General features: G+C 38.9%; 1 protein-coding gene and 1 long non-coding RNA gene across 6 annotated transcripts in view; both read right to left on the bottom strand.

Moving 5' to 3' along the window:
• Positions 1-13,836, bottom strand: part of LOC124180052 (aquaporin AQPcic-like) — a 38,824-nt gene extending 24,988 nt beyond the window's left edge. Inside the window, exons 1-2 of one of the 3 annotated variants that reach the window (XM_046565045.1) lie at positions 13,648-13,774; positions 9,992-10,206 (exon numbers count right to left, since the gene is read on the bottom strand). In XM_046565045.1, the coding sequence (XP_046421001.1) occupies positions 9,992-10,154 (163 nt within the window). In that variant the 5' untranslated portion in view covers positions 10,155-10,206; positions 13,648-13,774. Of the gene's footprint in view, positions 1-9,991; positions 10,306-13,647 lie in introns of those variants that run through there. The other 2 variants (XM_046565049.1, XM_046565044.1) reach the window with 2 other exon arrangements.
• A 9,511-nt stretch (positions 13,837-23,347) lies between these two features.
• Positions 23,348-25,222, bottom strand: LOC124179522. Of its 3 annotated transcripts, XR_006870087.1 has the most exons (4): positions 25,170-25,222; positions 24,584-24,659; positions 24,236-24,488; positions 23,348-24,077 (listed from the first exon to the last, which is right to left on the bottom strand). It is a non-coding gene; the product is annotated as an uncharacterized LOC124179522 (long non-coding RNA). The 3 variants fall into 3 exon arrangements; XR_006870085.1 differs by having other exon boundaries at positions 24,236-24,659; XR_006870086.1 differs by having other exon boundaries at positions 24,421-24,659.
• Between the last annotated feature and the right edge of the window lie 818 nt (positions 25,223-26,040).

Raw genomic sequence — 26,040 nt, 5'->3', positions numbered from 1 at the left:
ATAAATGATGTGGGAAAGCCAAGTGCAACAGCAGGTGAAATGATCGGTTGCATATACTTGCACATGTACAGAGAAACAATGCGGACGAAGGGTGAACGACCGGCACACTTTATTACGACTTTGCGTTTTTCATTCCTCACCCATTTAAATTCATCTTTTTTGCGTTGAAATGCGATTCGTCGCACGACTCGAAGCATCGCAAAAAAGAATACTCTTGCATTCCGTCTTATTGGCTTATTTTTGCGAGAATTCTACCGGCGACATTAAACAAGTGTTGTACTTGGAATCAGGCCACGAGTGGCAAAAAGTAGAGTAATCGGCTGACCTCCGCAGTATTTCATGCATACCTAAAGTATTCGGCGATTGTACTTCTTTTTAACGATATTATTGTACGCCCGGAACAATTGAGTTAACCAGCTTTCGAATGCGATATAACTTGGGGTAAAAAATTGACTTCAACTTTGACGTATAGCCAAGTATGGAACTAATTCCATGAAACAAGTATAACCGTTGAATGGGCGGAAATGGAAGTGAGGATCAAGGTGACGTCGGGATCGCAGCATTTTGTAAACTGTCCCGAATTTATACCGTTCTGCAACTGCATGACAGATTTGCGAGTCAAGGGGAGAAAAGATACGATAAACTTCTTCCCGACTTCGATATGTGGGTTCAGTTGCCGTCGTTCCATAATTGCAGGCTTCGTCGAATGGAGGAGAAAACGAGTCTCGCATACCGGCTACCCTGCAATCATGACGAACTTTGGCGGATCTCTTTTCTCTTCCTTGATCTGTAACTTGGCACGAGACTTTGGCACAAGCTTCGCGATGAGAAACGTGAGTATTTTTCAGCCTTTCAGCGATGAATCGCTTTGCTTTGCTGCAATTCGCGCTACCCAAAACTGAATCATTGAACTTTCACTTTGACACTGTACTGGAGAGTGAGTAAATTAGAGATCCTAGGAATGGATTATACGTGGTGTACGGGTCAACGTATGTCGTAAGTGTGCCATTACACCCGTTTCAGGAAACTAACCGACTCTGCGACGCTGAGTAAAGTCGGGAAAACGGGCGAGTGTGAGTAAAGAGCTTTCCATCCAAGAGCGTGACCTTGGTTAGAGGAAATATTGGCCACTCCGCAGGTTGTCATATTCTATTTAGAGAACTGTCAAAGCTGTCTACAGTTGCTGGGATCTTATAATAAGTCACGCGTTTCGTGATGTTATGATAAATAAGTCGGCAAGTAGCATCAACAGTGTTTTAATTACCCTTTGAGCAACAGTGGTAAGTATTCTTACCACCTATTTTTGTCCTTTTTTTTTCATCGAATCCGGAGAGGAAACTCTGTCCATGGGGTTTTGGGGCGGCTAATTACGAATCTGATATCAGATTTTGAAAATTCGGTATGGCGAATCCAATCAGCGACCCGGAAACTCTCGCGTAAAGTTTTCTGACAGTGTTCGATCAAATTTCAAATTTCCGACCAACGTATTAGATCCACCATTTTGAATTTTTGAATCTTGATTTCCGACTTGTAATCAGCGACCCCGAAAACAATATAATAAATACTATCTTGTTACAAAAGCTGACTCGGCCCAATAACGCGTGACTCGTGGGGTTAATTGAACACCTGAACATGAAGGAACACACGTTTAATTGAACAGTCATTTTTCGTTCTCCTCTGATCAGCTATTTACAATTCGAGACTGAATTTCCGGCTCCCTGAATAACGAATAATTTATACTTTCCAGGAGAGGAGTAATTTTTGATTCGCACATAATCGCATCCTCATCGCGGAATATGGCTTTCGTTATTTGTCGTCGTGGTTTCGTGCCGCGATTACCGGCACCGTTCCGTTCCGTTCCGTCATTTCCCGTCCCTCTGATTGTGAGTCGTCGTCGTTTAGCGCCACGTGGTCGAAGGAACGATAGAAGGGGAGACGAAGCGAAACAAGTTATACAAATATATATATCATACACACCGACAGTGGGTCAAGTTCGCGATGCGATGAACGACCGCGAATGCTTGTGGCGTTGGCTGTCGACCAGATGGTTTGTTCTTTCTCTCCCTCTCTCTCTCTCTCTCTGGGTGCATTTTTCTCGACGCGAATTAAACACGCACTCCGCATAAGCTACTCCCGTGTTTTCCCACGACGATCACCGTGCTTTCTCGTGTAATCGACGACGGATAAAATCAGCAATTGCATTTCCTCTTTTTGTCAATTCTCAGATTTTGCGTCACGATTTCCCTAAGATTTATCGTTGAGTCTTGTTTTCGGCATATTTTAATATCGGTCGAAACGAATCGCTCCGCGAAATATCCAAAGGATACCAGAACTGGTTCAACTACTTGCTGGCTCATCGGACCACGTGACATTGTATCATAATTATATACGACTGATTTCGTAAAAGGGATTTTAACAACGATGAAATCAAGTCGACGCTTATGATATTTACACCTTGGGGAAAACTGTGACAAGTGTTTTGTGTAAAATATTGCACTTGAGATTTTCGTCACCGTCGTCTTGATCTTGCATCATTGAATACGATACGCATTTTTTATTTGATTATAAATAATATAGCAGAGGGTCGCGAGTATAAGATGTTATAGGAATGCACCTTGGCGTCGAGACTCTGCGGCACTGATTACACACGAAAGATTTGTATCTCGTGCGATTGCGCGACGATTGTTATATTGAGGTGAAACGAAATCTCAAATTGTGTCGAAAGACATATTTACCAACGTCGACGTGTAAGATCTCGTGTAATGACTCTGTAGTCCAACGGTGAGTCGTTGCAAAGAATCAGAGTTACGACAGGGGTCGATATTATGGTATCCACCACGTGATAAGACGGAAAAATGAAGATAACAGATTTTCCATCATCGTTCTTTTGTTATTTTCGTAGTACATTTTCTTCACGGTCGTATTCATGTTCCACTAATAAGGAAGGTATCCCAGATCGATCACGCCGATTTCATTTCTTTTGCAATATGTTGTGTAGTAGACTAAAAACTAAACGACACGTATTTTTTTTTCATCTGCCATTAAAAAATTTAACGGGGTGAAACCACCCTCTAAAGTAAACTCCCTGCATTAGAACATGATATTTTTCAACCGATCCAACTGGAAAAGTTTTCTCATAAGGAGAAATGAAAAATGTAACTTTATAGTTTAAAAAAGAAATAACAAAAAAATTGGAGGGTGATTCCACCCCCTCAAAGTGTTTTTAGTCTATACTATAACATGTTAGGAAAGAAATGAAATCGGATATATCGATCTGAGATACCCTTCCTTGCAAGACGTAAGTCACACGACAATGTTTGACAAAGTCTTCGATTGCATACCGGCGTTTTTGATTCCGGAACGAATTATCATAACTGATTTAAGCTTAAATCAAGATGATCGTGATATAAAGTACGAAAGCTTGTACACCAATTATGACGTCACACTGCCGTGACAAATATTCATCCCGTTTTGTTTGATCGATACCATCCTTATGGTGTATATTATTATCATCATGTACCATCTATGCGTATATAACGAACGTTTATTCCGGATGATCACCGTTTCGACGTCACCGGCCACAAGACACGCAGTGATTTTCGCACAAGTCTGAAACTCGTAAGAAACTCGGCGCCATGCCAGAGCGGAAAAGTTCGGAAAACAGGCGTTTCCTTTTATATATTCGCGGCTATACGATCTCCGATTACATTCTACCTTTCGTATACGCCCCGTCGAAACATCGGCGTGAAATTCGTCAGGACTTTTCCGTCAGAATTGAAATTGACCAGAGAATTGAAATACTGCCCGACAGCGTTGGATTGTACACGTGCTGTTTATTGTCGTTCGAATTAAATTTCATCCAACTTTAACGGCTAACTTGCGGGTTCCTGTTTTATTTGGAATTACAATTAACTTCCTTAGAAAGTAAAAATGTGAATTGCATGTTAATAAACATGTTTATCATAAGAATTAAATAACTTTAAATATAATACTAACATCAACTGGTATTAAATTTTTAAATCATTTGGAATAATAAAAAATTTAATAATTACACCTAAATTACTTTTCAAAAATAAATTGACAATTCCTTCACTCGTTGCCCAACGGTTCCGTTCTCGTTCTAGATGTTGGTAAACATGGCAGGGTTTCGATTTCGCCAGCGAGTGCCGATCATTTCGTAAAATCAAATTCGCAATTTGGGTGTCACGGCCATTTTGAGAAGTGAATTGATCGAGAGTAGGCTGAGATCTGGTAAACCCTACAGCAGAGAAAGGAAGTCGTTCCATTTTCGGACCGATCGAAATTCCAAATACTGCCTCGCAGCACGTGCGATTCGAGGTTCGATTTGACTGCGAAATTTTATGAAACAAAACCGACTAATGCAGTTCGACAGTGCGGCAGAAACCGGATATTATAACAAGGTATATTTGCTGCAGGCGTTTCGCCGATTGCTGTAATAACTGTGTGAAATGAATATGAGGATAAATTTGCAAAAGCAGAAACGACTCGAGCAATGTCAACAGTGAGTCCATCTTGCTCGGCAATAAATTGCCGCCTTGTCGCTCCTCTTGTATTTGCAAAAGTATTTAACTCAGAATCGGATTGTCACAATGTACACATCGGACACGAACTTATCCGTCTTGCAAACGGTGGACAATAATCCGTCGATAAGGAAGTTTGGTAAGTGCAGAAAGATGACAAGGTAGCGATAATCACCTGTCTTCTAAAAATTCACTAGATTTTAGACTGAATTCCAAGATATTCACTGTAAATCTACAAAGTACTGTACTTTATTACGGCTGCAGTTACGACACACCGAAGATTTGTACTTATTCTATTAAAACGAAAGTATAATAAAAACGCCGCAAGGAATTCATCCACGCTTATCTACTCGACCGATAAATTGGCGAAACACGTTCATCGGCATGAACGAGAAATGGGAAAATCAAGCGGAACTAGAAGAAGTTTCAAGACTTTGAAATAAAATTTTTACCTATTTTTGCACAATGTATATCACGAAATGACACAATTTATCAATATAGTACAACAAAATTACGTCTCTGTGCAATCCAATGAACAATTGGCGTTACTATAAAGTTTCAATCGCGATCATTTTCTGAACGATGACCTGGCAAGGCAAAGGTAGAGGTTACAGGGAGCGAAAGCAGGTTGATATATGTCTAGTCGAAATTGTAGCAGACGATTTCTTTACGAAGGTCGAAATCCCATTTCAATCAATTCTCTTACCGATTAAGAGATTAAAACTATTTCATCGCGTCGAGTTTTACCTGAGCAAATTGCGACGTATACGGGTCATTCCACGTCAATGCGAGTAGGGTCAGAGCTCCTTAAATGAGAATAGTTTGACCACAAATGCGACGTTTTTGTAAATTATGAAAAAAATTACATAAATTTTGTGGCCAAAACCAAAAATAGCCAATTCCAACCAAAATGAAGATTAGTTAGCAAAACGCTATTTTTCAAATAATTAAGAAAATTTTTTTAGTAATTGTTTTTTTTTTTTTTTTGTTTTGGAGATATAGAGTTCCAAATATCTTCTTTGATACAACTATTTGTAAATTACAGTAGAAATTCAAAGAAAAAAAAAATGTCAACCTACAAAATCATTCTTTTTCAGTTATATTGATTATTGAATTTTGAATTTGAATTAAAATTTGCAGATTGTTAATTGTTATGGTAGGGAAGACGTATCGAACTCTGGAAATTCAGAAAAAAAATCAAAATGATATATTTTTGATTCTGGCCACAGAATTTACGTAATTTTTCTTCGAGTTCAAAAATGTCGCGGTCATTGTCATAAGAACGGTAGAAACGTCTGAAAGGAAATTGGAATGCTTTTAGAGTTGGAAGAACAATGTGAAAAATTGCGGAGCAAATCCAAAAGAGTGAGGGTCAGACCCTGGTCAAACTGACGTGGAATGCCCCATACGTGTCGGGAGTTTTCTATGAAACCGGTCGCTCAACGCCAGGAAATAGGCGAAATGAAATAGATTTTCATGTTGAAGAAGCAAGGAAGAAGGCTTGCTTCGAAGGAGAAATACCGCAATCCAAATAATTACCATAATCATCTTGTAATATTTATAAATATGACAACTGTTTATCATCAGCCTGAAAACATTATTTGTTTGCTTGCAGTATGATATACGAGTGTTTTGCATCGTTGAGATAACTCGATTGCAAATCGTCGCTTACGTCTGGCATACCTATTCAGGTAATGACGAGAAAAATAAAAAACTGAAACAATCGTTTGTTCTTCGTTATTGTTTATATAATCTGTCATTCAATTTTGTTTCCCATTCTTGGTTTCGACATTCCGAAATTCGTATCTTGCCATCCAAGGTATCACAAAAGCCTCAGACTATCTTAAAATATTAGTATAATGAAAATGAATAACAAATACACGCTGCCTTTGTTCAACCGTGTTTCATTCGGCATCGTTCGATAAAACGATTCACCCGTTACAAACGCCCTTGATAAATCAAAACTCAAAGAGAAATGAAGTCAAGTATTTTCGGCAACAGATGAAATTTCCTCGGCGACATTCTCATGCGATTGCGTAACTCCAGCGCGGAACAAATTACAAACGAACGCTCGTCGAGATGCGTGTGGAAAACTTTTTTTTTCAGAAACTATTTTAACTCAAAGTATTTTACGTCGATTGCAAAAAATTTATACGGCAAAATTGACTCGAAAAATTTTGAAACTAATCGAGGAGCAAAGGTCACGTGGTCTCTGACTGACAACGAAATTTTTGTGATTCAAAGAATCGTGAAAACGGTAAATAAAGCTTCAAGTACGCGAGTTTTTGTTTACATCGTGAATGAGATATGGAAGTTAAGATAAGGAGGTCGGGTCGGATGATATCGCACTAATTGTCGTTGAAGATCGAGTGCATGCCCGATGATCTGAGAAATCCTTCTAAATCCCGGATCATTAGAAGATTCACTGATATCACTGATACCCGAGCCGTGTAGATAACGCGCGAATATTGTACGAAGCGTGCAAATTGTCCGGCAATGAGGTTTTGGCGAATTTTACAAGGCCTTCGATTCGGTGATTCGCTCGTAAAAATGTGGCTTATGTCAGCCTCGTATGGGCGTAACTTCAAGATGGCTTAAAATAATCCGGACCGAACTTTATCCTCATGTTGATCCTCGCCGACTTAATCTACGACTATAATAGTAAATCAGTAGATTATTTGAATGGTGTTTGAAAAAGCGAAATACGAGTAACGAAAAAAAAAAAATACATTTATATTTCCCAAATATTTTTATGTAGTTTCGATTAGAATCGATGTACATACAAACTTTTACAATATTTTTCGATACGTACCGTCGAATGTTTTTTTTCAGATTTACACATGCACAAAAGTTGTCTACCGAATCTGGAAATTTACCGAAGCTATTCGGATGCAATAAAAACACGCGTTATTTCTCAGATTTGAAGAAAAAAGTAAATATAAGTTGAAAATGTTTTGGAAGCTGACAATTTGCACGCCAGTTTATTCACTCTTAGTGCTATCAACGGAGCTGCAGAATTCAAAGTTCAATAATTATTGATGAAAAAAATCGTACCTGAATTAGAAAAACAACCGGCTATGGTTGGAGCGCAAAGGAAACAATCTTTCGACGTTTTATCAATACTAATTTCTTAACCCGATAATCCGAAAAGAATGTTCGAAAGCAGAGTTGAAAAAAAAGCGACGAAGTGTACGCTTCGAAACGAAACCGTCGACAATTGTTTACATTCACTTATCTAAAACTTGCAACAAACAAAAAAAAAAAAAAAAACAAAAATGTAATCTGCCAGGAAAGGTTAAAGCGAGGTGTTGTGTTACTCAATACAAGGTTTCAAGCAAGTCGAGTAAATTTGTTCGCAGCAATCTTCCAATGACGTCAAATGACAGAAACGAGGGGCGTGGAAAATTTAAATCGATTATCACAACGGATGAACAGAAAGTCTATCGATGACTTGTCACGTGCACAGAGCGATAATTCGATTTCGTTATTCGCGGCAGTCGGCACTTTGTGAAATTCTGTAACAAAGCTTTTTTCCCATCAGCCCTCTTCTTCCTCTCCGTTACAAGCTCGACGATTTTCGTACCGCGTCAAGCTTCGAATTGTGTGACATATCCAATACAGTAGAGTCGCGTATATCTAATTGCTATCTAATTTCATTAGCGCAACATCGCACGGATCGTGATGCGTGGAAAATTAATAAAAAAATGTTGGACCGAGGCCTGACTAACGCGATCGTGAACATTGCTGGAGCCAACGGATCGTAAAATCCGACTTTCTTTTCCGCGCCGAGAGAAATGCTCGCTTTAGGGTTGCTGTCGAGTCGAATATTGCACGATCAAAATCTGGTGTAGATCTAACAATCGTATAGTTAATATCCGCGCTAAGCTTAGCGGAAAGTTTAATCTCATAGTTGATATATAATTCTAACCAAAGATACATACGGTCCTCAATATTGATCCTTTTTAAATTCCTCGTGTGGTTTTTTTTTTTTTTTTTTTTTTTTTTTGACGTGATCGGAGGGGGGATCAGACTTTAGAGATCCTTAGTTGTATCAGCATACGGTCACGAGTTTCTAGGTACGGCATCACGTGTTCGTCGATCGGTTTTCGCAATGAACTTTAACCGTGAATTTTATTTTATTTTGTAGATGATGAAATCTGCTAAAAGAAAAAAAAGGTGCAGACAACCGTACGCCTAAATGTTCATGATGTAATCGATACGAACGTTTAAAGTTCATTGCATTAAATAAATGAACGCAGTTCTATAAGATGATACAAATAATGTCTAAACTTTTTTTTTTCTTAATATACAAAATTTTACCATCTACAAATTCAAAACCAAAAACAGCTTGCCGACTTGTACAGTTTTCGAGATATTTCGGTTCGAGTATTTGAAAGATTCAAACCAGACGAGTCACCGTTTAGAATTTTACTACCGAGTTCTGGTTTCACGAGCCTTCGTTCGAGGGCTGAAAACTAAGTTTTCGAGGGACAGGTAAGAAGAAAAAGGATAAGGTGAGGATGAAATTTTTTTTTACCACTCGCAGTTTTCGAATCAAGACGAATTCGAGTTGCCAAATCACGGCTAACCTCTAACAATTTAAACCAGCAAAGGCGCGAGGCGCGCCATCTTTCGACGGCGTCCTGCAACTGCGCGACCGTAATTATATTAACAATAAATTAACCCTGAAAGCAAAGACGGGGCAGCGATGTGCATTGATTTGTAAAATTGACTTTGACTCTGCCATAATTTCTCAAGTATAAGAATCTGCTATCGAAATTCCAGACAATGAGTCCGATGTTCCATCTTTCACAAAAAAAAAAAAAAAGACATTATCGACTGAATAAATATATGCGGTCGATGCTTGGATCTTTGTGATAATATTTGCTCTCATTGTATTCCATTCTATTATACGCTGTAGAACGAACGTTGAAAGTGGAATGTCAGTTTCACATCGAATACTCTGAAACGAAGAAATGTATGATCGTTTCTACTTTTATATTTAGACAGATTCGTCGAGAAAAATTTCAGCACTAAATTGATTGAGAGGGGCACGTGTCTCGGTATAACGTCCGAAGAAAAATAATTCTCAACAAGCTAATGTCAAGTGTTAAAAAAAAAAACAAAGAAAATATCGTTCCACAATTATATATATAAACGACGACCACGAAAAGAACGCGTGTTTTCGAAACCGGTTTTTCAAGCACTGTTGGAGAAAAGAAGATAACGCCAAAAGGAATATATTAAAATTTGCAAACGCTTGATGATTCGCTCGATAATTCGTCGAGGGTTCCGAGGGTTCGTAAGGTCGGATCGTATCCGGTTTGATTCGTAACCAAACCAGCGTAAATGACGAGTAAATACACACGTGCATAACGTATGTATACACGTATTGTACATACGCATAAGTATCAATGTGCGAAAACGTGCAGCTCGTTATATTTACTCACAGTTCGGCTTTTCTTTAACGGTTTGTTCTTCCGCGTGTATCTTGTTCCCGGCCGCTTGATTTCTCCCCATTTTCAGACTCATGTTCCTCGATCTCCGACTAGGAGAAGCGGCGACATCGGCAATAGCCGAAGCAGAGATGATGGAAATACCGGCAGCCTCCATCGTTCGGATTCTCTTCTAAGAAACCTTGTATCCCCCAAAGCTCTCCTCTCTTCTGTTATATATACATACGATATTGCAACAGGTGCGATATAAAAATTCCGAAATGCAAATTCTGTGCAAATTGATATTTCGTACGATTGCGAACAGTTGTTGTTGAAAATAAAAGTGTTTAAAACAACAAAAAAAAAAAAAAAACCAACAATCCGACGATTCGACCCAACGAGTTCTATTCGTGTTTCCCGCGCGCGAAACTCACCGCAAATTAGCTCAGCTCGCGACCGATTCGCGGTGTTGCAGAATTGTTGTTATTGTTGTCGGACAATTGTGCGTTCGAGGTGCACGGCGAGCCGCGTGTTCGGCGAGTGACTGATCGCTCGCGAGTAGCAAGCAGCGCTGTTATACGATGTCGCGAGATCGAGACTCGGTGCAAACCGCGGTCTCGAATACTAGGCAGGTCGGCTTCGTCGGACGTTTGCAAACCCACCGCCGGCCGCCGCTTTCCTCCTTCGCAATTTTTTACCTCAGCGATTACACTGTCCACCGGCAGCCGCGAAATCTTATTCGATGGATTAGACGAAAATAAATTCCACCGATATCGGAGACGCGCACCCCCGACGAGATAACGACGATCTTTCGACGATCGTCGTATTGGCCGTTTTTTTTTGTTGTTTCTTTTTTTTTACACACGGACGAGATCATGCGAAATCACGGTTCTGATCTAACGCGTTGTTAATTTCTGAGGAAAAATTTTTTTTCATACCAACACGGATCTCAATACCGCTGAAATAATATTGTCGTTTTAATCGGTTTTCATTTGAAATGAAAATATCGACTCGAACTTGCTTTTATTTGAGTACGGTAAACACTTTTTTCAACGATTTTCAGATGTTTCGGACGCGTTGCTGAAATTGATGGTGTTTTTTTTTTTTTTTTTTTTTTAATTTTAGAAAATTAATCACGGTAATCGATTTTTCAGAAAATTTTACCCCTGTTTCGTGCATTTAAAAAAGCGAATGGATTAATTGTAATGGGTATTATAGTACAATGTCGCTTGTCACAACGGTTACTGCAAAAGTGAAATGAAAATAAAAAAAAAAAAGAAAGAAGTAAAGAGAGCTGCTGATTATGAGCGACTGATTATCGCTATTTTTGAACCAACGATTCTTTGAATCCACAAACGAATTTGATAACCGAAGCAAACAGTTTATTTGCATATGATTTGCATGTTATGTATAATCAAGACTTGCCGTTTAGACTGAATAATTTGTAGACTGGATAAACATTATTGTCTTATACACCGTGCAAGTTATTGTGATTATTTCGTGTCCTCGACCATATTTTCTACCATAAATTCTAAACCTGTGAAATTAATTGAGTTTCTTTTAATCGAATAAAATCAAATCAAAACTGAAATCAGAGAAATAATGAAGATTGTCCGAGTATGGATTGAAAAAAAAAAAAGCAAAAAAATCTGCTCAAAATGCGTATTGATCGGATAATACCGAACTAATTTGTATCGTGGCATTTACCATTTTCGGAAGTAAAATGCGATACAACCATAAGTTAGCAACGGCTGACGACCGGATATTTTACCAATTGTAAAAAGTAACATTGGAAAGTTGAACTTGAATAGCGAAGACCCGGCGATTCTTTAAGAATATAATTTAACAATTTTATAACTCGAGAACGACCAACAGACGAAGACGTCTCGGAAGACGTGGCAGTCGTAAAATTCTGTAGGTGTCAGTCAAGATGGGAGAACAAGTCTCTCTGTACAAAGACAGTTTTAAATTTCACCATTCATGGGGCGCGTCATTCCGCTTGAAACGAGCGGAACGCGAACACTGGATTTACAGCACAACCTCATTACCGGTATATTAAATAATTACCGTAAGTATTGCACTCTCTATGATAAACCTCAACTGTTCCCGTGGCAAAATCTTTTTGCGAGTCGAAGTAGCGAAGAAGAAGCGAATCGCAGGTGTCACTGTTGGTCTATCGCGCAAACACGTCGTGGCCTTAAATAGGTACTGAAATCAAACAAATAAGGACCCGTACATCGATTTGGAACACACCGTAGCGATAAGTCAACGTTTATTCAATTGGCTCAAGTACGACATATCTGTTGTTTGAATTACACGAACTGATATTGAACTTTATTCTTCTACCACGTTTTTCCTGACTGTTTCAACTACAGTTGTTTCATGTAAAGCGACGCAAGCTCTTTGTGTCATCTGTCGATCGGATCAAACAAAAATCGTCAAATCTTGTGATGCGGTTGAAATTATCCTCATCACTTTTTTACGAACGAGAAAAACGCGATTTGATGATTTTCTTGGACAGTCGTCGGATGTGTTCGACGTCTAGTCTTGTAAAACGTGACCCGATAAGTCGAAGAGCTTACTCTAAGATCGTACGATAGACGTTCGCGTAATTCTACTTTCGAATTCGATCCAACCGAGCTTTTCATTTCGTTAGTTTAAATTGACCGAGACACTCCGCGGCACCGATATTCAGTTCCATAAACCAACAAGCATTGATGAACAAAAAGATGCTCACCGTCGAGTGGAATCGAAGCTTCGATACGTAAGACAGGTAACTAGTTAAGGGCGTGAAGGTCAGACGTGAATCCTGGATCACGCAGAAAGTCGAAAAATGCGAAGTTGAGCAATGTTGGAAGAAGATTTTTACTTTTTTTTTTTTTTCTTCTCTTGGCTCAGAAGTGAATCACGGTTATCGCGTATAAATCATGATTCTAAGTGCAGCGAATTCATACTTCCGATCCGCCGCCACAAGCTCGAATTCACTCCCAATGTAACGAAACGACGTCTGGCACCATCCTCCGCAGTCACATGCAGATGGTGCACCGTTTCGACGCCAAGAAACAGCAACGATTCAAATTGGTATGCATTCCGACCTTAAAATAGTCAAATCACTCGACTCGGCGCGAGGAAAGGCTTATTTTATCGACTTGCGACCGAAGAAGGATTTCCTCCGCGCTTTCCAAATACCGGATAATGCAACTATGCGTATTCGCAATTCATTGCCGGCGGTAAAGTAGAATAAATAAGGCTATTCGAGTCACGCTAATGCCGATAATCGTAGACCATATGCCAACGGTAACTCGGTGAATTTCTATCGCATAATGAATCATTGTCGATTCACAGTTGGAGATTAAACTGTTACGTACCTATACATGAATGTTGAAACGCAGTGCAATGACTTTTCGTCACCAAACACACCCGATTCTGTACGAAATTCGGAAATCCACCGTAAAAACAGTGCCGAAATTATGTCCTGATGCCCGTCTACACTCATAGTTACCAAAAGCTCCCGTGAAGTGCAAAAAAAAAAAAAAAAGAAATGACAATTCCGAATCGATTCAAGTTATACGCTCAGGTCGACTCCACGTCAGCTTTGAATAGTAAAATTGTATCAAGATGGTATTTAAATATCGATTAAAAGAGTTTCTCGCCTCCTTTCTAGTACCTACTTGATGCTTCCGGCACTTTCATCACTTTGTCAATCCGCCCCGAAGCTCGGCGTTGTTCCCGGACTCGCGGTTGAAGCATGATCTGCAGGGTGAATAAAAAAGTCTTACTGATTCCCGGGTAAAGTCTACTCGCGAATTCATCGTGCGTATGTCGGAGTTGCGATCTGTACTCGACGATGTCGCAGTTGGCATTCCCACCACTCCGGGATGACTGAGGATGGCGATCGGATATTTCGGAGCGCAGCACCAGCTGGTCTGGTCCAACCCCAACACAGAGGCGAAATTCCAAGGACATGCGCGACGCGCAATCGCCGACCCGCCGCAACCCTCCTATGACGAAATATCAACCCCTAGGTCCGGATCCCCGGGTAGCCTGACCCGCATCTCGACGGAGCGTCGAAAGGATACCACGTGTTATTATACGTGCCTCGGATGAATCGATTCGACCGTAATCATCTGTCAGGGATGACTGCCGCAACAGCAACAACAGCGGCGACAACAAAAAAAAAAAAAGAGAGAAAAAAGAAAAACAGCAGTAACAAAAACGGTAACAGCGCAAAAGAGAACAACGACGAAGAAAAAAAAAAGCAACAACAACAACAACGCTTCAACGAATAAAGCACTCTTGTATATTTCGATAAATCCGATCCTTCGCATACTATAATTAATCGATGAAAACATTACAAAACCAGTTTTATACATTCCTTCGGGTTGATTGTCGTGAATTAATTTGTTATTTTCAAGACCGGGTCGCCTCGATTCTTATTAATATAAACCGATGGTCGATAATCGTTTAACATTTGGCTGTCATTCAAAAATTTGCCTTCGTAATCGTTAGGTACAGAGCCAAATACGTTTTGAAATTTTCGCAGAGTGCACGGTAATTTCATGAAGAATCAACCTAACGTTAAGATACGATGAAGTTGATGTAATTTTTTTCTGTATCTACTTGAGTATGAGGCGAGTTGAAAAAAATCTCAGAGATCTGTGATCTTTTTTCATCCGATAACGCTGCGAGTAAAATGTTGTACATTTCGATTATTATACGCATATATTGATCGTAGGACCCTCTCAAGCACTTTAATTGTGAATGGTGAAATAACATCCCACGTAAAATTTAAACCTACCCTTTTTTGGCCCGCGTGATTCTTTATTAAAGAACGAAGAAAACGATACCCTGTAGAAACATTTACGATATGATCTGTAACCCGACATATGGAATTTACAAGATTGGGGCGTTTTTTCCGCCCCCCATTATCGGAACAAATAAAAAGATCAACGTCACCATTCTAGGGTTAATAAGTGTACAAGAAAATGTAAAAAAAAGTTTCGATTTCTCTCTATAATATTTAATTTCTCCAATCTTGTCCAAATGTGCATAATTCCATAAACTGTTTGGATATTTTTTTTTAAACTCAAATTAAAATGTGTAGTAAATATTAAGAATCCCAATCGATTGAGAAGCGGAAACGTGTTGTCAAAAAAAAAAAAAAAAAAAATTCATCCATAGTTCGAGATTCGCGTATTTGAATTCGCTCGTTAGTCAGTCGTATAAGCGCTACAAGGTTAATTCGCGGATCGCATCGGCCTGTTAGACAATTTTCCACGGCGGTGATACAGATTTAATCTAATCACATTTCGACTGGCACTAATTACTAATTACCCGGATAAACCTGTAACGGTATTTTCCAGATCCAACTAAAGGATTAAACCCTGTATTTATCTTATCAGCGATGTGAGAATATTTCCCATCTAATAGTAAGCCGCGATAAAATTTGCGACTCCATCAGCGGGTATAAACATTTTCCACGGCGAATTTTACAGTAGACGTTGTACACGCGAAGTTCAGAAATGAATTTCGCATCGCATGGTTTTACTTGTATTTGTTTAGTCTTGCCTCTTAAATCGAGGCTATAAACGATCGTTTACATCCGGCTGTCTTACGGCTCTATTTCAGATAAAATATTACTACACAAAGGAATACAGTTTTTGTATATCAAGCGCGTAATCTTGAGTTATTGGTTGTAAAACTCGAGATATTATAAACGCGAATTCACGTTCATCGATCCGTGGTCTACTTGTAATATGTATGCATAAAAGATGTGATAAGAAATTCATTAAAAGATACAATTGATATCCTCTAAGCAGAAAAGATATTCCGATGATGCATTGATATGATAATCAATCGATTGCAAAGATTACGTGTATTAGCCAATTTTCTATTCTTCGCCATCTGCTGACGATATGTTATCTGTACACATGTTACCGATATTATACTTGGATGCGTCTGATGAGAAAGAAATTAAATCCTTCTCTGCGAAAATGAAACGAGACCAAAGTGACTTTGATCCGCGGAGCGATTGAATCCACGGTGCATTTCTCTGTTCGAATCTCTGATAATTTTTATACGGCATCAAGTGCTGGGATTTCAATTTTAATATATAATTCCGTACAGCGTGAAACAGAAGTGATATCACTGAATTATTTCGACGTTTGAATTACACTTGAATTTAACGGTGCAACCTTGCAGCGAGACAAACGTGCGACGTCTTAGTGACATATTTCCGTGACGTTCTTAATTTTTGTCACGAAATGGATCGCGTCAACCGGTCAAATGACCTCGGGCACGATGGTTTAGTAAATGCCCCACGTTTTTTTTTTTTTTTTTTAGGTTTAACACGAATTTTAACACGTTCGATATTTCAAACACTGATCGGAGGAGGAGAAGCACAAAGTGAAGTAAAGAAAAAAGAAAAAATACTGCGAGTAAAGTTGACAAAGATGTAGTAATGTGTGTAAAAATCATCGAGATTTCAATAATCGGGAAATGTGTTTAACAATTTCTTCTACCGAGAATCGATTCGTGTCCAAATCTTGGGATCTCCGTAAGGGAAATTATATTTACGCAAAAGGCTGACATTCGGATCGGAGATTTATTGAAATTTCTAAAGAAAATTCGCAATTTACTAAGAAATGCGAAATTATGGAAGATCGGATAGAATTGCGATTAGAGAGACAATTCGCTGAGAGAGGAAAGTATCAAAGCTACTCCCACGGGAGCTGCAAATAGCGGGAGCAAGACCGAAACTGCTGACTATTATTACGCAACCAAGCGGTAGAAATTGCACAACGATTTCGCGAGCTCAAGCTCACTCGCAACTCGTTACAGCAAATGTATTATAATACCGTTGAACCGCAAATCGAGAGAACTCTGATCACGACAAATTTCCACACTCTGTAAAACACAATCGTCAACTACTTTCGCGGCGGAATTTTTGTCTCGCAATTTATATTTAATTTATGAGCTGCGGGTATACGTTGTTACAACGTATCGATTCAATTTACAACGACAATGCGAGAAAAAGAGAGAAAATAAATCGACCGTCGGGAGTTGTATAAAATTTATCCAATCTCGTCAAAGTAAATTGAAATATTTTTTGATTTTTTTATGTACAGAGAGAATCAACGTACGTATATGCAAGTTGAATAAACCTTTACAGCGTCGAAAGTTGATCACTTCCGGTCGCATGATTCTGTAAATTTTAAAACCTAATCCGGAATAATAATAAATAATAATGACAACACCGTGTTACGTGTGTAAAAACAGCCGATCGAGCTCATGTGGTACAAAAACATTCCCAACGGAGAACCAAGATGCCGTAATGTAAAAAATAATAAACAGAATATTTCAAAAGAAAGTTAGTAAATAGCTATTACAGTGACAAAAAAATAGGAAAAACAAATAAATCGATCGATACACGGCCTGATTTCCACTCCATCCGATCATACATCACTCGTACAAAATGCCAGCTGCAATAATTTTCTCCGTTCTGCTCCAAATGGAATCTAGTAGTGCAAACGTCTTTTTCATTAACACCTGCGGTACGGCGTAGATGGGAGATTTAGATAAAAGTACGCGAATGGCTGAAGAAAGTTTCTTGTGACACGGTGTTAAACGATGACTAGAGATTAATCGATCTATCGGTAACGCTTATCGTTAAACTCTGTAACACGGACGAACAGAATTACGTTACATTGTAAACCACTGCACATTGCTGCCGGGGCAATTAGACCAACAAATCACGTAGCTACTGGCGCGATACGAAACACAAGGAGGAAGGTCGTTTGAAAAAAAAATAAATAAGAACCGAGAGAAGGTACGTAACATCGCACGAGCGTGACATTAGGACGATTATAGCATCCATTCGGAAGGCAAGGTGTGCATGGAAAGACCTCCTCAACGTACCTTTGCACGCATCGCGAGTAGTCCGATAGTCGATTGTTCCTGGTCCGTCGATGGCTTGAGAATAACGAAGAACACCGTGGAAATGGCCTATCCGGAGATTTTTAGAGAACTTGAATCGAACCGTTTGATTTCAGCGTTGGTTCCGTTTGCCATTGCGTAAATGAAAGTTTAATCGGTAATCAGCGCGTCGTTTCGCTCCTCGTTAACCGCACCAGCTGGATAAAATATACGTCCGTACAGCTGAAAAGTACGCCTGGCATTTGAAGATGTTGTCGTGACGTAAGAGATCGATTGTCGGCGCCATTTTATCACCACATAACCTAAGTTTTTCGATCAAATTGAGGGAAATCGTAATTCTTGATGTTTCAAATTACTCGTGTAGCATGAATTAGTTGAACATAGTCAATAAACGTGTTCTACTATCCAGACGCGAAAGAAAACGATCAACGGTCAGATGTCAGCCTCGTTGCATTAGTTTGATATTTTCCCACCAGATGACGTATTGCAAAAGTGACAATCCCAATAGACGTTCATCGAGTCCCAATCCGGTTTTGAGAATATTCGGAACATCTCGGCAAATTCTTGTTATAGCTGTATATGGGGCATTCAATATTAAATTAGCGGCCGATGTATACCAGCTTCAATTTTGATCATTTTTTTAGTATGATGTTTTTACCAACCCAAGAGAGTCTCGCGAACATTTTCAGATTTTTTTACAAACACGTGAAATTTTTTGAAAATTGCACAGTCAATACCCAAAATACTATTTTTGCAAATCTGAAAAAATTCGCACTGATTTTGTGATTTGAAATGTGATTTTTGAGCATGACTCGATAACGGGATATCAATATTTATTCCGTTTTTTTGTACCTCATTAGGTTTTCCATCTTGGAATTATCTTTTTCTCCTCCTAATATGCCTTAATTTAAATAGATTATTTTCACGATTCCGTGATCTATTTAGATCGTGAAATGCAAGAGGAAAGAAAACTCCAATACCGACATTGAATAACCAAAACCATGCGAAAAATATATCTAATATTCTGTGAATCTGTGTGAATTTTTTCAGATTTTGAAAAATGACGTTTCCGGAATTAGTTTTTTTCGATATTTTTCAAATTTCACTGATACTGGAGAAATCTAAGAAAAAAATTGCAAGACCTTTTTGGGTTGGTAAGAAAGTCAGACTAAAAAATTGTCGGAATCGAAGAGGGTGTACCTACACGGGCTGCTAATTTGACGTGGAATGCCCGGTATGCTTGCTTTGCCTGATTGTCCGATGCGACATTACCTTCGGGTTGTATCAGTGAACACGAGGAACCCATAGAAAAGAAAAAACATCGGGACGATGACGGGGGGGGGGAACTGATGTACTTGACGTTATTTTGGACAGTCAAAGACGGTTAAATGACCGACGTCGAACCCGGCTGAGACACGCGGGAGGTCGTCTCCATCCGTATAACCTGACGCAGGTACGACTCGCCGACGGAATTATTAATCCGATGATTGATCAAGGATTAGCGATTTGTGGCATGATTTACGTAGAACTTGACGCACAGGCGGCCAAATGACTGGGAATCTTCTCCTTGTTCTCTTTGTCTTCGTAACAATGAGGAAAAGTAATCGATTAATCGAGTATAATCGATTACTTTTCAAACTCTACTAATCAATCGATTCGATTACTTTTTCTTAGCGGTCGGTTATTGTTGTTTACTCTCACGAACGATGCTATATAACGTCAATTTATGTTATCAAAGTATCAATTATAATCATTGTCTCACTTACTGTAAGTACCTGTTTGATACAACAAGTGAAAGATGAATGAATATTTTCATCTGAAATTGAAAAATATTTTTTTAACGAACCTAGAAATTGTCGAAAAACTTTTCCTCTTTTAAGACTACATGCTGAAATTTACGAAATGTTGGTCTCGTATGCACCGTTTCAAAAAAATTTGAAACAATCGATGAATCGATTAATTTTTACCTATTCAATCGAGTTATGTTTTTTAAAAAATTAAATTTACAAAATCGGTGCAGCGACGTATATCATTTGTCTTAAATTTACAACGAAAATTTTTTATTTTAGTAAAAATTTACAGTAAAAGAACACAAAAAAGTAATTTAAATTTACTAAATCGCGTGGTAAATTTATTGCATTTGTAAATTGAATAAACAGGAAATGTATGGTGCATTGACTGTTCTGTAACAGCATAAAACTTCCGATACAGTGTAGGAAGTTCCATACAGACATTTTTAACAGTGTATGACTGTGTCGAATAGCTTCGCCACGAGAAGCATTTGAAAATATTCGCGAGTGGTGCCGCAACGGGCTGTTAATTACTAATATATTCATCACATACTTTTGATTCACGAGCGTTTTTGACACTCAGTTGCAATTTACTATGTAATGATTTCCTGTATTTACAATAGTTTCCGGTTATACGCCCACACGTAAAACCGTAATTCAACCATCCAGTAATGGTTTTTTGCTACAAGAGATTATTACAGATCTATGAAAATATTTCAAATTCTATGGGTATTTGAATTTATTATTTGATTTTCAGTATCACATCCATAAAATGCCCTGCTCATGTTTCCCTTTGTCTGAATGATATATATATATATATATATATATATATATATATATATATATATATATGTATATATATGCGCGATGAAGAGACACGTGAAATCTGTTTCTTAATTACTGCCATCAAACAATTCAATACTGGTGCACCAGCGTAAATCTTTCGATTACAGAAAGACGTTTTAATTAAGCATGACATGTAAATCAAAATCTCGACTTGGAATTTACAATAGCTGTCAAATTGAAAAACAAAGATTTTATCTTACTTCGACTTTATCGCGCCAAATTTCTTTTTGTATTTTTTTATTCTTGCATCTCTTGACTTAACTTTTACTTATCATTCTAGTGATTGATTTATCACAATGTACTGAAATTCATAAATCTTGCACGTATATGTATAAGAAAAAAAGCATCGAAGTCTGATGCGATATGTTTGAGTTATTTTAACGATATTTTATCATGACGCGACGCGACTTCGCGTTGTGCAATCTTTTGTCAGGAAATTTCAAAGCGGAGCAATAATTGATCCGACTAAAGTGTTTGAAAATTGCGATGGGCAGCCTCACATTTATTAATGCAGATTCATTAACCCCGGCTGTTATCCGAAATTGCAATTATTATAACTCGAGGGGGGTTTTCAGGTTTGATTACCGGAAGTCGGTGCTCGACGAGGGGTTCCAGGTTGCTGCCTCGTGCGAACCAGAAGCCTGACAATGAACATTTCGATACGCCGTTCGATCGAAGGATGGTAATTGGTCGTGAAATGCGTCTTCCGTACGGAAAAAACTGTACCTGCATACCCTAGATACGTGAGCAAACAAACGAGCCACACCTTTTATTCCCTTTGGCTACCCGCCAACGAGGATTCGGAATAATTTACATGCCGGATAAAAGCTCTCGTGTATGTACATAACGGAGTGTAACAACCTCGTTAGCGAGAGATTCGAACCTCTTCTCGGTTTTTCGGTACAGACAAAATGCACTCGAGACACGCTTGAGGGTATAAAAATCTTGTAATTACGAGGAGGATTGATTGAGTCGTTAATGTTATAACCTGCAGCATATTTACTCACTGTAAGTGTAACTGCAGGCGATGAGACTGATTTTAGCCCCGCGCTGATTTTTTCGCTATTAACGTGTCACGATTTATTACAGATTCAACGATTACGATTTTAAATAAGAAAATTAACGAAGAAGAAACTGGGAGGCTAATTAAAGGTCATCCGTGCAAATCGACGTATATCGCGTATTAAATTACAAGCAAGAATCGCGGCCACGTAATGCGTTTATTTCATATGTGTCGTATAATCGCGACCATGGCGTAGTGTCGGGCGTTTTGGGCGAATATAAATGCGATTATTATTATTCTAGGCGCGTGTCTTTGTAATAATCATATTTATATCGAGTGTTTTGCAGTACTGGAATAAAGGTTATAAGCACGAAACACGCGTATATTGTCAAAAAATGACTTTTCTTTTCCAAACGCAATTATTTCAATTTTATTGTGCAATATTTTTGCAAGTATGGAACAAACGTTGCGAATTAGAATGTGCTGCTTCCTTCAAAATACCCACGCAGATATCGCGGATACTCGAATCGATTCTCAGAACCAAAACTTTGCGTACTTGAAAACGTCTTCGCGACGACGTTTTCAGAGAACGATTGTCGGCGCCATTTTGTCACCACATAACCCAAGTTTTCAATCTGAATGCAGGTGAATCGTAATTCTCGATGTTTCAAATCACTCGTGTCACGTAAGTTATTTAAACATAATCAATGATATACCTGATCTACCAAAAACACGGTCGACTATCATCCGTCAGCCTGTTTCCATTGGCTTGATTTTTGTCCACCAGATGGCGCGGTGCAAAGCGACAATCCCAACGAAGACCGCAAAATGCAGGTGCAGCGATGCCGCAGCATTTCCTTCACCTCAAGACCCGAGAAACACGACTGATGAAAAAGCCTTGGAGAAGCCCTGGAGGCTCCATTCTTTGTAAGGACACTTGTAAAAAGGCCTCTTGACCAAACTACAGCGCAATTTTCCAAAATAGGACAAGTTTTACCCCTCAGTTTAAGTACAAATCTGTGTCTCGGATAAGAATTGCTTGAAAACAAAATTATACGTTGCAAAAAATGAGCGGTGCTAAAATTATGGTCAATTCGTAAATTGAACGTCAGTTTAGCAGTATCTGATTAACATACAATAGTTTTACAATTTTCTCATTGCGGTAATTTCAAATTGCTTCTTTCTTTCTCATAATCGATATAAATCGATGTCATTAGTCTGGCTCGGATCGGTTATCCAGGCTCTTAATCATCTGTAATTTTTTAACCACCTGCCACGCCCGTCCTTTGCACAAAGTGCGAGTCCTGCGATCCTAAAGCGGTCCTATGCACACAGTATTACAGCAAGGACCTCGACCTGACTCTGTATAAAAAAAAGCCCATCAAACCGACACGCGGGATTAATTGTAAGAGATTCTATTTCCGGGCTAGTCTCGCGGTTTAATTCGAGTGATATAATACCCGGCTGGTTTTGTTACGGTGATCAAATAAACTCGGGATCTCTGGTGAGACCTCGCATTCCGTCGTTACGACAATTTTCTGAACAAAAAATTCATGGCCGTTACCAGTGAAATTTTTGGTACTGAAAACTTGCACGGTAATCTGACGTAGACGATGACGTGATATTCGGTCGACTGCAACAGTTCTTTAAAAGTGTTTTATTTGTAAAGTCCTGTAGGGAGTGAATCTTTGGGAAGGGAAATTGAAACTAATTCGAATATCAATTCCTATGTAAGGTTATATATTAAAAATCATTTTCAGTTGAAGTAGGTAAGCTTGTTAGTATTAATTTCTCCGATTCTTTTCTTACTTCCCAATGTTTTTTACTCTTCACCTTTCTTTTTTACTTTATAATTTCTAAAAAATTTATACCTAATTGTTCAAAGTATGCAATATAGGACGTGCACGAACCAAGCAAATCGGTTTTTAGAAAACTGTTGATGCTTGAACTGCGTTCGTTAGGATGCCCACTTTGGCGAAATTGTTTTTTTTTTTTCTTTTTTTTTACACAACATCTCATTTGGCGTCTTGCCGTCCGTAGCCCCTAATTACACGACAGTAAGTTAGATGGAAATCTTTGACCGCGAATGGAATTCACGGCTAATTACCGTCGAACTTGTATTGCGCATAAACGGCAGTGAGGTAAAAAATTATTAAAATATGGGTCAAGTATAAGGCGAAACAAATGGAGTAAATTGTTTCTACTTCATCATTCCGACGGTATTTACTCGACGACGTGATAATTGTCACTGCCGTAACAGTGAGCTTAAGTCAAACAGCCGTTGATACAAACTCATCTACCGACAGTCGGAACATGCTCTGAACTCTTATAAACACTCGACCGAGTAATTAATACCAGTTTAACGAGGGATAATGACCTGCGATCATTCCGAAGGTAACGCGGCATGACACCGAGCTTAGTAATCGATGAACGCTTTGCTGCGGAGAAAAGTATCGCTCTGTGATCCTGTCGAGGAATTAGTCACCAAGTAGAATGACGAAGGTATAAGGTGATTCTCTGGTGAATACTGAAAAAACAAAAACAATCTTTCACTTTCCACGCCATTTTAACAAAAAAAAAAAAAAAAGACAAGAGAAATGAAGAGAAATCGCCTTCTCTGTAATGACAATCGAAAAATAAAGACAACTACGGTAATCGGTAATCATCGAAAGTTTTATTTTTGACCTCTGGACTCGGCGTTTAATCGTCAAGCATAAACAAAGAAGCCCCGGATCGAAATGGCGAATTTATGACCCCGTGCCCAAAGACAAGGTTGAAACGGGTCATTAGGTGAGATCCCTTTTGCGGCAGGACCCTGATCTTTGCCTGCAGGAGTCGTGCACGCACTGTATTACAGGTATTGTACGTACAAGTCGGATTTGCGGAGGACGACAATGATCGTCCTCGGGGAAGTATTTATACCGACGTCTCCAAGTGCCTGGGGAAACGGGAGATGAATTATCGGAGACATCAATTTCAATCCGAATATCCTTGCTGTGTTTCTACATCTTTTTTACGGCCCGGCCAACATACCCAGAATGTATTTCTTGTTATTCGTTGATCACGATTTGGATTCATTAGTGCCGGGAGATGAAGTCAGTTGCTAGGCCTGGAGAGAAATTTGTAAAACATTACAAATGGGTCTGTTACACCTAAATGAATAGAAACGAGATAGGAACATCTGGAACCGTTTGAATTTCTGAAGGGTATGTGAATAAGAGTAGTTGTGATCATTGTTTTTCATATCCATATAAGCCACGTGTTGTCATGCTTTTACATCGTTTTATATAAATGACCACTTCTATGAAGCGAAAAAAAAACCAGCGAGCTCTCCAGGAGGAAAATGTTCGAGAATTTAAAAAATTATAAACTCTGTTTCCTTGAACAAACTGTCTGTAAAATACCAAGAATTACAATCTCTCGTCATGGTTGACCTTATTTTATTCATTACAGTGCGACATGTATAACCAATGCGTATAGAAGTTGGAAATGAAAAACCATCAAAAAAATTACTTCTTAATACAAGTACCAGTTATTTAACGCATCTGTCAGGCATTTTATCGCGGATTCGCAATTATACACGAATGTGTAATAATTTGTAAAAAATATCTATTCATACCTTGTGTTACAGATGAAACTCTTACCAATGCTCCACACGTAACAGCTGGAATTGTTATGGTAATGTGCATACCTAGCATTACGAGCTGTGAAGTAACTCCGACGACAGGTGTGACGATTAACGAATGTAATCTGTCGCAAATAGCATAACCGAATTGCGTGTACACGTCAATTCCGCAGCAAGAACTTACGTACAGGATGATTGTTCCTTCTTTGCGACTGTATACAATAGGGTAATCAATTTTTCTATGCCGTTCTCTCATGCTGATTGTGAGCCAAGGTGTGACTGTGTGACACAACGAATTGCGGCATGTGAATGTGCCGAACCGGATACACCCAAAGCTGTTGCCAATGTACGGTCTGATAATATCCTGAATGCCAACATGATGAGTTAATCTGTTTGACGAACTGTAAAAAGGTGTTTCAGGTTGTGGTATACAACAGGTTCATGTTGAGGTACAAAGTGTGCGCCACGACTTGAAGCAGACGCTAATTCGCTACAAGTAGACCGGTCAAGGACTTTCGATCAAAAGTGGATACTGTCAGACGATAGTCACTAATGTTCGTTGTTTAGCCTGAGGCACCTGATCGGGATGTGATCGGTTAAGCGTTTCGAAATCCCTTGAGAATTAAAGACTCATCTCCGATCAAATTTCCCATTTTTTAACATAAATACCCGAGCACTGATGCAGTAAGAGAAACTGCATAACTTTTATCACTCACTTACTCCTGAACAAGGTCTATTCACGCTTCTTTTGTACTGGGTGTATTTGCAGTTGAGATACCCAAATTCAAAACTGTAGGATAGAAATATACGCTGCTATTGTAATTTCACGTTACCGCCAACTTGGTGCTTTGAAATCATTTAATCC

This window comes from Neodiprion fabricii, chromosome 4 (assembly GCF_021155785.1).
Source record: "Neodiprion fabricii isolate iyNeoFabr1 chromosome 4, iyNeoFabr1.1, whole genome shotgun sequence".
Classification (NCBI taxonomy): Eukaryota; Metazoa; Arthropoda; class Insecta; order Hymenoptera; family Diprionidae; genus Neodiprion; species Neodiprion fabricii.
The sequence above is the reverse complement of the archived record's forward strand: the minus strand, read 5'-3'. Positions and strand labels throughout refer to the sequence as shown.